The sequence below is a fragment of the Lathyrus oleraceus genome, chromosome 1, assembly GCF_024323335.1.
Source record: "Lathyrus oleraceus cultivar Zhongwan6 chromosome 1, CAAS_Psat_ZW6_1.0, whole genome shotgun sequence".
NCBI classification, from domain to species: domain Eukaryota; kingdom Viridiplantae; phylum Streptophyta; class Magnoliopsida; order Fabales; family Fabaceae; genus Lathyrus; species Lathyrus oleraceus.
In genome coordinates this window covers 101601567-101617257 of record NC_066579.1, presented here as the reverse complement: position 1 = coordinate 101617257, position 15691 = coordinate 101601567, and the positions used below count along the sequence as shown (strand labels likewise).

The 15691-nt window shown below is 38.7% G+C and overlaps 2 protein-coding genes across 2 annotated transcripts; both read left to right on the top strand.

Annotated features, from left to right (window-relative positions):
• The first annotated feature begins 9071 nt into the window (after positions 1–9071).
• Positions 9072–10967, top strand: LOC127093905 (uncharacterized). The gene is made up of 2 exons (XM_051032803.1): positions 9072–10058; positions 10728–10967. Exons 1-2 carry the CDS (start codon positions 9072–9074, stop codon positions 10965–10967), a joined length of 1227 nt encoding a protein of 408 aa, XP_050888760.1.
• Positions 10968–12117: 1150 nt separating this feature from the next.
• Positions 12118–14496, top strand: LOC127093898 (uncharacterized). Its single transcript, XM_051032795.1, has 3 exons — positions 12118–12434; positions 12546–13515; positions 14068–14496. The coding sequence occupies exons 1-3, from the start codon at positions 12118–12120 to the stop codon at positions 14494–14496; spliced, it is 1716 nt and encodes a 571-aa protein (XP_050888752.1).
• The last annotated feature ends 1195 nt before the right edge of the window (positions 14497–15691 follow it).

Here is a 15691-nt window from a genome sequence, read left to right as displayed (position 1 = left end):
ATTTCTTCAATAGCAAACACATGATCTGGCCTATCAAGACACATCACAGTCAGATTGGGAACTTCATTCCAATACTTCACCACGATCATGGAAGCCAACGTTGCAAGAGCATCTGCCATCCAATTTTCATCTCGAGGAATATGATGAAACTCAACCTTTGTAAAGAAAGTTGATATCCTCCTTGCATAATCTCTATAAGGTACCAAACCGGGTTGATTCGTCTCATATTCACCTTTGATCTGGTTAACCACCAAAGCTGAATCTCCATAAAGGTCAAGATATTTGATTTTGAGATCAATGGCCTCTTTGAGCCCCATAATGAAAGCTTCATACTCATCCATGTTATTTGTACATTTGAAGGTCAATCTAGCTGTAAATGAAAAATGAGTGCCTTGATGAGTAATAATCATTGCCCTAATGCCATTACTATATGAATTAACAACTCCATCAAATACCACGCCCCAACGGGAACCAGTCTCTGGTCCTTCTTCAAGCAATGGTTCATCAGGGAAATCATATTGCACTGACTGATAATCTTCAATGGGTTGGTGAGCCAAATGGTCAGCCAAAACACTACCTTTAATAGCTTTTTGAGCTCGTTATTCAATATCATACTCAGATAACAACATATGCTAACGGCCAATCCTCCCAGTTAAAGCAGGATTTTCAAATAAGTACTTGATTGGATCCATCTTGTATATTAACCAAGTAGTATGATTTAACATATATTGGCGCAGACACTTAGCATCCCAAGTCAAAGCACAACATGTCTTCTCAAGCATAGAATATCGAGACTCACAATCAGTGAACTTTTTACTAAGGTAGTAAATAGCATATTCTTTCTTACCATATTCATCTTGCTGACCAAGAACACAACGCATACTTTCTTCAAGCACAGTCAAATACATAATCAAAGGTCTTCCTTCAACAGGCGGAGATAGAATCGGGGGCTAAAATAGATATTCTTTGATACTATCAAAAGCTTTCTGGAAATCCTTGGTCCAATCACAAGATTGATCTTTCCGAAGGAGCTTGAATATAGGCGCACATGTGACAATCATATGCGATATAAATCTTGAGATATAGTTCAAGCGACCGAGAAAACCTCTAACTTGCTTCTCAGTTTTGGGCGAAGGCATCTCTTGTATTGCTTTGACCTTGGCATGATCAACTTCAATACCCTTCTCACTGACAATAAAGCCTAACAACTTACCAGAGCGAACACCAAATGTACACTTTAAGGAAATATAAAATTTGCTTGAATCCCAATAAGTGTACATTTGGTGTTCCCTCTGGTATGTTGCACCAACATTATTCAAACCGAAAGGCATCACTCGATAACAGAATGTTCCCCAAGGCATAATGAATGTGGTCTTCCCCATATCTTTGGGTGCCATCTTAATCTGATTATAACTGGGAAATCTATCCATAAAAGAAAAGACTTTGAATTTAGTTGTATTGTCTACCAACATATCAATGTGTGGCAGAGGAAAATCATCTTTCGGACTAGATTTATTCAAATCTCTATAATCAACTCAGATACTAACTTTTCCATCCTTCTTTGGAAGGGGCACAATATTGACCACCCACTGCAGATATTCGGAGGTAACAAGGAAACCTGCATCAATCTGCATCTGCACTTCCTCCTTGATCATCAATGCCATATCAGGACGAGTTCTTCTCAACTTCTGCTTGACTGGCGGGCATTCAGGCTTCAGCGGAAATCTATGCTCCACAATATCACTATCAAGACCTGGCATATCTTGATAAGACCAAGCAAACACATCAGAGTATTCTCTGAGAAGATCAACCAACCCCTTTTTAGCCTCTAGACAAAGTTGTGACCTAATCTTGACTTCCTTGATATCATCTTCAGAACCCAAGTTGACCAACTCAATCTGCTATTCAAACGGCTGAACGGTTCTTTCCTCATGCTCAAGCAAACATGATAACTCATCAGGAACGTCTTCATCATCATTCTCTTCCTCAACTTCGAAAACAGGGAAATCAAAGTTCGGAGAGGGAGTAGGGTCATTATTTTAAATGGTTTTGAGAAGCAACTTACATAATGATTTGATATTTTGATTTTAGAAATATGAAGTGCAATCAAACATTATGCAGATATAGGGAAAATTTATTATTTATTCATGTTTTTTTATGATTACCATTTTCAGAAAAAGCAAAAAGTAAAAACATCATAGATGTGGATGAATAAAATTGTATTTTATTAATGATAAAGTTGAAAGTGCCCAACAATGTTTCACTTCTCACTTAGGAATAGGAGAAGGATTTTTCTTTAACAATAAAACAAATTACTTTGAATGATAGACTACAATAGGAATGTCAACATCAACCCAATTGTTGAAAGTCTGTCCATGTGTCACAAAGTTGGCGTTGCCTCTTTCATCTTCGTCTTCAATGATTGTAGCTGAGTGTTGCTCATCTTTGTGAATGAAGCCTCCACCATGGAAAACTTGTTGCTCATCTTCAATGATTATCGACGTGACAACACCAGCTTCATGAATCCACAACCTTCCCAGTAAACAGCTGTAGGCCGGATGAATGTCCATTACTTGGAAAGTAATATGAAATTCACTCAGACCAATCTTGACTGGAAGGTCCACCTCTCCAATGACAGTTTTACAAGAACCGTCGAACACTTTGACAACCACACTATTGTACCTCATAGGTGCACCCTGATAAGACAACCTTGCAAGAGTAGATTTGGGTAGCACATTCAATGACGAACAAATGTCTACCAAACATTTGACAAAGCATCCTCTTTGTAATTCATGGATATATGGAGTGCCAAGTTGTGATTTTTGCCTTCCTCGGGAAGCTCTTCATCACAAAAACTCAAATTATTGCATGAAGTGATATTGGCGACAATATGATCAAACTGATCAACTGTGACATCATGCTCTACATAGACTTGCTCCAACACTTTCTGCAAAGCCTCTCTATGCGCCTCAAAGTTCATCAACAAAGATAAGACAAATATCTTGGATGGTGTTTAGAAAATTTGCTCCACAACATTGAACTCACTCTTCTTAATTAATCGAAGCACTTTATCACCACCATCTTTAACCTTTAACCTGCTGGATTCACCAGACTGAGAAGTGGAAGCGTTAACAGGATCAACTGAAGGAACATCCGCCTTCTTACCAACCACCATATCCTCCACAACCTTTGGAGATACTGGGCCAAATACACGGCCGCTACGGGTCACCTTAACGACATATGCAATGCTCACTACTGAATTTGCTGCGGGAAGAGTGTCATACCCCAATTTTGTCCGGGTAAGGAAAAAATCTTCAACCAGCATTCACTATCCAATGCTATAAGACATATATCTTATCTTAAGACATAAGCTTCATCTTAAGGTTTCTCAGCCCTTTGGTGACATCAAGTCTTCAATGACACTTTCATCTGTTAAAGATTCCTTAAGAAAATATAGGTTGCGTTTGTCTTACTGAAGCATAGGATGGTATGTGCATTTTTGGCTAACAAAGCCCATTTTGGTTTACCCGTGAGATCTCTTTTTTTCAAAGGCCCATTTGCATAAACGGGTCCATAATTTAAAATGTGGTTTGAATCTTTTTACATTACTAATTCAAAATCCATTTGATTATTGGTAAGGTATTAAGAGCCATGGATATTTTTATGATCACTCATCATTAAACCCATTTGCACGTCTCAAATACATATGCCAAATCTCTAAACCATTCATAAAAAATCCTTAAGCTAAACTTGCATCTTTTCTAAGTGACTATGTTGGTTTAAGATTAAGATGTCACATGCACGAGTATTTAATTGGTTTTTAGGATCAAAGTTTGAAAGTGCAACATTTTTATGACATGTTTTATCTTAGGCCTTTTTGGCACATTTTATTTTTTGATAATATTAATGTGTTAAAATCAATCAAATTAAAAGTCCATTAAATTGCATTGTTGAGCCCAATCCATTTTCAATTTGAATTATAGTAAATTTTATTTTGATTAATACTATTAGATTGTTAAGGCAAGGTTTAGAATTTAAAAAAAAAAGACTAATTGCACAAATCACGTTCCAAATAATGTTCCAAGTGATATTCCAAATCATATTTCAATTAAGTCCAAATGTTACAAGTTACTCTAATAGAGCTTAAATTAAAATTATAAAAAAAATCTTGCTGATAATAAAAAAAAGTAGTTACATAGTTCTCCAAAGAAAAGGGAAGTTTCAAATTAAATTTACATATTAAAAACAACTCCAAATAATCCAAATTTACACAAAAATCCAAAGGAGCATTTGATTAATTTACAGGCTACAAAAATAATCTAAAATTCTGAAAATAATTGAATGGAGTCTAATGGTTTGAAGTAGTCTTCAGAGACTTTCTCCAAAGCCAATGGCCCCTTCGTGTAGTGCCCCCAACTCCAAAAGTCAGCGCCCATTTTCAATCAATTCAACATCACTTCACCTGCAAATGCAAAACCAAATTCAAAATTCAAAACAGCTTATCAAATAAGCACTTAAAACAAACTGGAAAATAAAGCACAAATTAAACAGATTATTTGGTTGTACAATGAACCAAAGGGGCGCTCAAAATACATCCCAATATTCAATCCAAAAACAACCTTAAATCCATAAGGTGATTGTCCTACAAAATCTGGAAACAGGGTTCAACAAGCAATCTCAAAAGCAGAATTCACATATATAAACAGAAATCAATTAACAAAAAGAGGACGGTTCTTAAAAAATCCAACAGAACAATCAAAGTTTTTTTTCTAACTCAAACCAAACCAAGGAGAATGTTTTGAAAATCCAGAAGAAGTTATCAAATATTTTTTCTTCCGTTAATCTAAAACAACAAGAAGATTCAAAATAACAGTATAGCCACAATCAATAACAATCCATAAAAATCTAAAACCCTAAACAGCAAAACGAAGCAACAACAACAACAACCAAGTGACAAAAATCAAAAGAAGAAGAAGGAAGAACAGATGGAGCGAAACTCATCTCGACAGGGGAAGGAGCGTCGCCGGCATTTGGACTCCACCAAGTAAACATTCTTTTTCGTTCAAACCTTTACATTTTTTCTTCAAAGCATAACCATGGAGGATCAAATTTTGGATTTAAGGTTTGAGTTTTCAATAACTGGCAGTTAGTGTTTAGGTTTTGTTTTATTGGGGGATGATTTAGGGTTTGGTAGTTGCGCGAGAGAGGGAGACGAATTAGGGTTTAGGTATTTTTTTTCTCTTCTTTAGGTTCCAATCCGGTCATTGAGGAAGATTTTGGAAAAAACAAGTTTAGATTTGGGTAGAGGGGTGAAAAATAAGTGGGGTTTGTGTTTGGTTCTTTTAGATTTGAGGTGGATGTTCGCCGGAGTAGACGGCACCGCCACCGCGGTTGGCCGGCCGCCACCGTCTTCTTTGGTTAAGGTTGGCCATGAGAGGGAGACGGAAGGTGAAGTTGCAGAGCAACTTGAAGTAGAGAGAGAGCGAAGAGAGAGAGTGGAGTGAGGGAATGACTTCTCTTCCTCTATTTTTTTCGTTTTTATTTATTATTATTATTTGTTTGGGGCGCCACATGGCCCCTTCTGGCGGCGCCATATGGTTGGTCAACCAGGGGATCCTGTGTGGATCCCCCCACCACATAGTGGTGTACCCTCATGCACCTCTCCTTGATTTGTTGACCAAGTCAGAGTATTCCCATCGTGGGGCCCAGATTTTCCTAGAAAGTCTTTGGTTGACCAAGCCATTTAGGGTTTTTGGCATTTTCGTTTGGGCCAACTCTGGTTGGGCCTAAAGCCCTTTTCCCTATTCAAACCCCCTATTCTATTTCCAGCCGCACCATGAGTTGGGCTTTTCCCTCACTTGGGCCATCTGCTTTCATTTTTAATTTATTTCACTTATTTTGTTTTATTTTTATACATATAAAAAATACAATAGACTTTTGTGGCTATTAAATAAAAATAAAACAATGCTTTAGTTTACTTACTTTATTTCAAAATTATAATTATATTATTATTATTATTATTAATTTTTAATAGTAAATATGTAATTATATTATTATTATTAATTTTTAATAGTAAATATACAATTATAATGTTATTATTATTATTAATATTTAATAAATATGCAATTATTTGGTTATATTCATTATTTTTTTAATTATTTATTATTTAATTAAAATAATCTATTAAATATTTAATTAATTAATTATATTATTACTAATGTCATTTATAATTTAGATAATTGTTTATTTTGTAGAGTGTATGTGCATGATTGTTATTTATTTATTTATTTATACCGAACCATGAGTGCATATAAAATAACATGTTATAATTGTGACAAAATTATGTCGCTTTCACCGATTTAAAATCATTCGAGCCAATTCCAAAATACATCACATACTTCTCGATTTAAAGTCGAGTCCATTTTCAAAACACCTTCGTAAGTCGATTACTTGTAAAAGTATCGCCATCAACCTCATATGGCTTACTCTTGGGCCTTCTTACAATTAGGCCTATTCGGTTTTTATTAATCGATTAGATGAGCTATTCAATAAAAAAAATTCAATTTATTCACGAAAAAGTACAAATTTTAAAACCTCGATCCAACATCGAGTATTCCTTATCAAGACTTAAAAATACCTAATCACAATCAAATACTATTTCACTTAAGAATAAAAGAGGTAATGGTTTTGAGTTTTCAACTCCTTTCCTCGATTATTTAAACACGAACTCTTATACTCAATTAATCGAGCAACTGTCATTTCTAATCCACATAAGCGTAAAATAAATCAAATTCTTTTACATTAAGGAATAAAAAGGGAGATGACTTTGAGTCTTCAATTTTTCTCTTCAACTATTTGAGTACAAGTTCTCTTACTTGTTTAGTCAAATAGTTATTGTTCCTCTACAAATCTCCAAACCCCGATTAAATCAAATATTTTCACAGTAAGCTAAATGAAAAGGGAGTTGACTTTGAGTTTTCAACTTCACTCCTCAATTGGTCGAATACGAGTTTTCTTACTCGGTCAGTCGAACAATTGTCATTTTGCCGCAAACACACAACTTAATCAAATCATTTTTTTGACAAACTATACGAAAAGGGAGATGGTTTTGAGCTTTCAATTCCTCTTCTCAAATGCTTGGATATGAGTTGTCTTACTCAGCCATTCAAGTACTTGTCGTTCATTCTAAAATACGCCAACCATATACAACCTTATTTTCATAAATATTCAGATGAAATAGAAAGCGATCTAGAGTCTTCTATTCCTTGTCCCGATTGTTAGGATACGAGTTGTCTTACTTGATTATCCGAGTATTCGTCATCCGTTCAAAGTACCTTAACTATTATCAAATCCTTTCTATAATTAAGGATGAAAAATAAAGTGGTCTAGAGTCTTCTACTCCCTTTCCCGACTGTTAGGATATGAGTTGTCTTACTCGACTATCCGAGTGATCGTCATCTAACCAAAAAAACATCTCAACCAATCATCCAACATATTAATCCAACTTGTCACCTCCATGTGACCTAAACTCTTTTCAAAAATAAAACTATTTAATCCTTTCTAATGCGCATAATAAACCAATGCTTAAGCCTCCGCCGAGAGTAGACAAGCCAACGTTTAGCCTTTAGAACGCGATCTAAACAGTTGTTCATTAAAAAACACCAACCAACCGTAGTTCCCCGAACTACGAATGCTCTGATTTCCTTATTGCACTATAAGGATACGTAGGCAGGAGATTGTTGTATCTTCGCGAGCACACTAATAAAAAACCTCCCCTTTCTCCTTTCTGAGGTTCTCTTCCATTTCTATTTTCAATATTTTATAACCCAAAGATAACAAACAAACATAAATTAACACACGAAATGCAAATTAGAACTAAAAGGTTCCCGTTGAGTACAACGGACGTAAGGGGTGCTAACACCTTCCCCTTACGTAGTCCACTCCCGAACCCGAATATGGTTGTGACGACCATTATTCCTTTTTTTAAAGGTTTTATCGATATTTTCCTATTCCTTCATTGGAATAAATAAAGTTCGGTGGCGACTCTGTTCGAACGTAATTTTTTCTGCAACCATCGTGAGGAATCGTATTTTTCGAGATGCGACAGATGGCGACTCTGCTGGGGACTAGCTCCAAGCAAAAGAGAGTGAAGCCTAATCTAGTTCAGTTTCTATATTGTGTGTTAATCTTGTTTGTTTATCTGTTATTTTTTATTATGCTATTATTATTCTGTGATAATTATTATATTGTGATTTATTGACTATGTCTTATTTGGGATTCTCTGGTTGGTGATACTTTGTGAGATAGGCTCTCCACCCGAGTCTGAGAAAAACCATAAGATTAAGTTGGTGGTTGCATAGTGGGCACCCACAAGGAGTTCTCCTTGTTGGGAAGAAACGAAGACCCCGCCTAGAGGAGATTCTCTTGAGATATTACTAGTCTTCGTCACGACAATAGTATTCTCAAGTTGGATCAATGACTCTATGGACCTTTTAACCCATTGTATCCGGTGGTTATGTAGTATCTACCTGAAAAGTCCCAGACTTATTGGGTTAATACGAAAGCCCCAATCAGATGAGATCCCTTGGGCGTATTACTACCTTACAGTGGTATTCCCAACCTCGATCTATGACTCTGAGAACCTTATTAGAACCTTGGACTCGAGAGTTGTGTAGTATGGGCCCACTAGGAGTTTTCCTCTTTGGGACCATACGAAGGCCTCACTCAAACGAGACCCTGTTTGGGGATGTTATTTGCAGATGAGTTTTCGTCATGACAATAACTTTCCTAAATAGTGATTGATGACTTTGGGGACCTCTTAACTTTAGCATTCTCCTAAAAAGGGCTTTGTTTAGTAACCAAGGATACCCGCTCTCACAACCTGTATATTAACCTATATGTGGCACACATAACATCATTCATAGCATAACATTCATATTATTTGATTTCCAAGGAATTTGAGTATCATGAGTTGCAGGAATTCAAGAAACATGGAATAAAGCAAAAGAAACATTTACTCTTTCAAGTTCAAGGATCCCGATCTAAAGAGCTTACGTGACTTGGTCTCTCAGATGCACCCGGTATACAGAATCAACTTTGGGAAGAATTATGGAAATCTGCTCAGCATCCTCAATCAACAAGTGGACCATACAGCCTTAATCACTTTAGCCCAATTCTATGACCTACCTTTAAGATGCTTCACATTCCAAGACTTCCAGATAGCACCAACCTTGGAAGAATTCGAGCGTCTTGTTAGGATTCCTATGAAGAACAAGCCACTATTTGAAGGGATAGATGAATCTTTGCCCCTTGAGGTCATTGCTAGTGCGCTTCACATGGATGAAAAGGAAGCAGAAGCTAACCTAGAGACCAAAGGGAATACCAAAGGATTTCCACTAAGTTTTCTCTTGGAAAGAGCTCATACCCTATTGAAAGCAGAAAGTTGGGATGCTTGTTACTCTGCTATTGCATTGGCCATCTATGGCGTCGTCCTGTTCCCAAATATGGATGGTTTCGTAGACATGGATGCCATTTGTGTTTTCCTTACTAAGAACCCAGTACCCACTTTGTTAGCCGATGTCTACTATTACATAAGTCATAGGTATACTAAGAAGAAGGGATTGACTGCTTGTTGTGCTCCTTTATTATATCAATGGTTTCTAGAACATCTTTCGAAGACAGGTGCTTGGGTTGAACAGACAGATGTTAGTTGGCCTCAGAGATTGGGATCACTCCGATCTGAGGATCTCTCTTGGTACTCCAAAGAATACATCAACATGGATATCATATTCGATTGTGGAGTTTTCCCAAATCTACCGCTTATTGGAACTCAAGGATGTGTGAATACTAATCCAGTTCTATCACTCAAACAACTTGGCTACCTAATGGAAGGCCCTCCAGAGGCAAAATCTTTGGAAGCTTTCTTGTTACCTGACTTTGGGGTTGAGAATCCTAGCTTATTCCAGCGAATCAAAGAGGCTTGGAAGAATGTCAATCGAAAAGGGAAAGTTGATTTAGGGAGAGCAAATGGGATTGCAAAAGAACCATATTTTCAGTGGGTAAAGGAAAGGGTGCAGATGATTAAAATGCTATTTGTCATTCTGACACCTATACCTCTTCCTGAACCTAAGCTCACCCATGTCCCTATTGAAGAAATGGAGGAACTCAAGACCACCATGGCAAAGCTAGAAAAAGAGAATGAAGACCTGCAGATAAAACTCCAACAAACCGTCAATGAGAAAAATAATATGAAGTGGGAGCTCGAGAGAAAAGAGGCACAACTTCAAGCCCATGTGGAAAAGTTCAACAAGGAGGAGCATAAGAGAAAAAAGATCAAGGTGGGATTAGAACAAGTTGATCATTGTTTGGATACTCTTAAGGGTCAACTACGATAAGATCAGAAAGAATGTCAAGACAATGAGCGTTGGTGGCATCTAGCCACGAAGGAAAACAAGACGATAAGGGATACACTTGGGGCTCAGATAAAAGAGCTCACCAATTATGTTCGTCATGCAAATGCTGAAGTAGATCAGGAGCGCCGACTCAAGAATATAGCCACTGAAGCTTCTAGGGTTTCACCCATGGTATGGGAAGAGAAGTGCCGAGAAGTAAGAGATACAAGGGAGACTGTCAGCTATTGAAAGAACCAACTAAAGTCATTACGCCAAGATAGCTCCATATGGTTAAAAGAGCGAGACTATGTGATTGAGGATTATGAATCCTTTAAGAAGACCATAGACTTCTTACAAGGAGATAGGGATAAGTTCCGTGTAAAACTCGATGGGCTAGTAGGATTCTGTAACTGGGCGGCTAAAGAATTACCATGGAAGTTGAGAGACGCAGTCGAAGAGTTGAAAGAAGATATCACTCCTCCAGCCATAATCAGTTTCATTCTGCTCTGTAAAGGGTTGCTGAAGAGATTCAACGAGGAACTAGAAGAGCTTCAGGCCAGAAAGCCAACTGTTTAATTTGCTTATGTCTTGTATTTTGTTCCTTTAAAAAATGTTACTTTTGAACTATGACCTTCTTTGGACCCCTATGTTATGTACTTGAATGAATTCCGTTTAAAAATTACTCCATTATTGCTATTCTGAGTATTTCTTGTTTCTTCGAATTACTAACAACTAATGAAACTCGAATGATTCCCTGAAAATAAAATATGCATAACATTCGCATCTTCATAATGCATCACACTTCATAAAAATTCAAAAAAACTTACCCAACCTTTTTACCCTTTATCCAGCCACACTGACTAATCAACACCGATATGAGACGCGAAGCAAATACAAGATGACATTATAGCAAGTTGAGGCCAACCAAGTTACCATGAGGACAGACATCAATACAATCCAGGAGAAGATGGATCAGCTGTTGAAGACAATGCTCACAATCGCTTAAAGAGAGAGGATTGAGGAGGAAGAAGCTAGGGAAAAAAGGAATGATAGCACGCCAGGTCTGAACCCCCAAGATGAGGGTTATGTCCCCACCAAGAAGAGACTGGTTCAGATACCGGTAGGAGGCAAAGGAGATGGAGATCGTGCAGAACCTTCTGATACGTCTACTCATCATGGATCCGAAATTGGAGATGACCAGTACGATGCATTCTATATGCCTGATCAACCAAAACCTAAGATACTTCCAGATCCTGCTGTAGATAGCCTCCGTGCCCTGGAAAAAAAGATCAAAGCCATAGAAGGAAACAATATATTCGGTGCTTCTGCCATGAACATGCGTTTGGTATCGAATTTAGTCATCCCGGCTAAATTTAAAACTCTTGATTTCGAGAAATACAAAGGACAGACTTGTCCAAGAAGCCACCTGGTAATGTACTTCAGGAAAATGGTTGTTCATACCGAAAACGACAAACTACTTGTACATTGTTTCCAAGACAGTCTGAGTGGGGCATCTCTGAGATGGTACATGAGCTTAGAGCAAGGGCGGATTCAAAGCTGGGAGGATTTGGCTGACGCATTTCTCCGTCAGTACAAATATAACTTAGATATGGCACCCGACTGAATGCAATTGCAAGGGATGGCTATGAAGGAGAGTGAGTCATTCAAAGAATACGTCCAGTGGTGGAGAGAGTTGGCTGCTCAGGTAGAGCCACCATTGTCTGAGATGGAAATGACCGGGATATTTGTGGACACCTTGAAGGACTCGTTCTTTGATCGATTAGTGAGCAGTGCAACATCTGAATTCGCACATCTAGTCACAATTGGAGACCGCATAGAGAAGGGATTAAGGGATGGAAAGATTCCAGGATCAGTGACATCACCTAGCGCACCGAAGAAGTATTCTGGAGGCTTCCCGAAGAAAAGAGAAGGTGAAACAAATGCCATATCCATAAACTATAAAGAGAAGCAACAAGCTTCAGATGGTCAAGTCACCGTCGTGGTGCCTATACCCTATCAACAGTCAATGCAACAACAACAAATGTATCAGCCACAACATCAACAACATCATCATCAGCAAAATACAACACCACCAAGACAATTCAAGCCAAGACCTCCAAGAAGGCAACTTGATCCCTTACCAGTACCTTATAGTCAGATATTCCCATATCTGCAAAAGGAAGGCCTTCTAACATTAAGGGAGTTAAAACCAACTGTTTTTCCATATCCACCCGGATACGAAGCTAACGCCCATTGTGAGTTTCACATGGGAGCACTTGGTCATACCTTGGAGAATTGTTTCGCATTTCAAAATCGGGTACAAGACTTGATCGAAGCAAAGGCCGTTTCTTTCACTCCAAGACACCCGAACATGAACACCAATCATATGCCAATGCACAAGGATGCTTCTGTTAGTGCCATTGAGGAGAGTGATCAAGGAAAATCGATCCGTAAGGTTGAAGAGATTCAAACCCCTATCACCATGATAGGAGCACAATTACTGAAGAGTGGTCTGATCCCGAAGGAGCTGGTTGCTGAAGAGAACGATGAAGGGTTGAGGAATTTTATACAACAAATGCTGGATCGAGGTGAGTTACAGATAAATTGCCGCGTCAAGAGCAAGCGCCAGGAAGAGATAGTCGTGGTGGACATCCCCTATGATGAGGTTAGAGTAGAAATACCCATAAGCCCGTTGGTGATAGAGTTCCCAGCACCATTCAAATATAAAGATGAGAAGGCAGTCCCATGGATATATCAGCCCAGAGCTTCTAAGCAGGGGCGGGAAGATCAACCTTTGATACTCAACGAACCAAATGTCACTTCAATTATGGGGCCAACAGGAATGACGCGTAGTGGCCGAGTGTTCGCACCAAGAGCTGCCGATACTTATGAAAAAGCTAAAGAGAAAGAAGTTGTTGTCCAGATCCCCATCCCTAATCAAGGAATGCAAGACATACACCTGTCTCCTAAAGTTGTTGTCACTCGTGAGGAGGCTGAGGAGTTTTTGAGAATAATCAAGAAGAGCGATTATAAGGTAGTGGACCAGCTAAACCAAACACCTTCCAAAATTTCCATGTTATCTCTACTGCTCAACTCAGAAGCACACAGGGATTCGCTGTTAAAGGTATTAAGCGCCACTCATATCACCAAGGACATAACAATAGAACAGTTTGATGACGTGATAGCTTGTGTGACTACTGGGAATTTCTTGGGTTTTAATGATGACGAACTACCGATCAAGGGAAAGAACCATAACAAGGCTCTCCATATCTCCTTGAAATGCATAGATACTATACTGTCAAGGGTGTAGGTAGACACAGGTTCCTCATTGAATGTCATGCCGAAGAAAACTTTGATAAAGCTACCAATAGAAGGGATAAGTATGAAAACCAACACCCAAATTGTAAAGGCATTTGATGGCTCAAGGCGAGCAGTAATAGGAGAAGTTGACTTACCAACCAAGATAGGTCCAACTATTTTCAATATCACATTCCAGGTCATGGACATACATCCTGGTTACAGTTGCCTACTTGGGAGACCCTAGATTCATTCCGCAGGTGCTGTCACCTCCACTCTGCATCAAAAACTAAAATTCATTACAAATGACAAGATGATTGTGGTTGGAGAAGAAGAAGATATCTTGGTTAGTCACTTGACATCTTTCCGATATATCGAGGTAAATGGTGAAATCACTGAGACACCATTCCAATCCTTGGAAGTGGTAAACATGATGGCCACCCAACAGACCTTGGAGGTCCCGAAATCAGGACCATCCATGGCCTCGTGGCAAGGAGCTAAAGTTGTTATAGAAAGTGAAGATGCACAAGACTGGGGAAAAGTGGTGGAAGTGAAAGAGAAACGAGACAAGTTTGGCCTGGGATATGACCCATCATCACACAAAGCCGGTAACCAACCTGACAAAGAGAAGATTCCTTATGTAGAGAAAATGTTCACCAGCGCTGGCCACATCTTTGGCAAGCAGGTGGCAATGATCAGTGAAGAAGATCGCGAAGAGGGGGTGTCTAGCTGGACGCGTCAAGCCGCACCTAATGAAGAACTGACAAATTGGAAGGCTGTGGAAGTTCCCCAAATATTTCAAAAGTAATTTTATCATTTTAGACAAAACCTTGTGCTCTGCCCAAGGCACAGTGGCATGTTGTAGGGCCTCCTTTATCTTTTTTAAGAGTTTTTTATCATTAATGAAATGACGTTTTGCATCCAAATTTTTGTTCATTTCCTTTCGTTTTTATCTATTTACAAAAATGGCAATCAATTTTTATGCACGCACTTTCTAAATAAATTGCATAAATCATAACATGCAGAAACACCACAGAGACCATTGATAACGACACTGCTAAGGTCCGATATGACTTTGATTGTCAAATCTACCAAGCTGAAGACGAAGTGGGGGAAGATTGCGAACTCCCTGAAGAGTTGGCCAGATTACTCAGACAAGAAGAGAAAGTCACTCAACCACACCAGGAAGACGTTGAAGTCATCAATCTGGGGACAGAAGAAGACAAGAGAGAAGTAAGGGTAGGCGTCGCGCTTCAAGATGCAGTGAAGACAAGACTGATAGAGCTCCTCCACGAATATGATGACGTGTTTTCTTGGTCATACCAAGACATGCCTGGATTAGATACTGATATTGTAACTCACAAGCTTCCCCTTAAAGCAGAATGCCCTACTGTCAAACAAAAGCTAAGAAGAACTCGACCTGATATGGCTCTCAAGATCAGAGAAGAGGTGAGAAAGCAGTTTGGCGCTGGTTTCCTGGAAGTCGCTAAGTACCCACAATGGGTTGCTAACATTGTACCAGTACCGAAGAAAGATGGAAAAGTCTGCATGTGCGTAGACTACCGAGACTTGAACAGAGCCAGTCCCAAAGACGATTTCCCATTACCTCACATTGATGTATTGTTGGATAACATAGCTCAGTTCTCCGTGTTTTCCTTTATGGATGGTTTCTCTGGATACAACCAAATTAAAATGGATCCCGAAGACATGGAGAAGACCATATTCATTACTCTTTGGGGCACCTTTTGTTACAAAGTAATGCCGTTTGGATTAAAAAACGCTGGGGCAACATATCAACGTGCCATGGTGACTCTCTTTCACGACATGATTCATGAAGAGATTGAGGTGTATGTCGACGACATGATCGCCAAATCCCAAACAGAAGAAGAACATATCACTAACCTGGGGAAACTGTTTGCTTGTTTGAGGAAGTTTAGGTTAAGGCTTAATCCTAACAAATTCACATTTGGGGTTCGATCCGGGAAGCTTTTAGACTTTTTGTA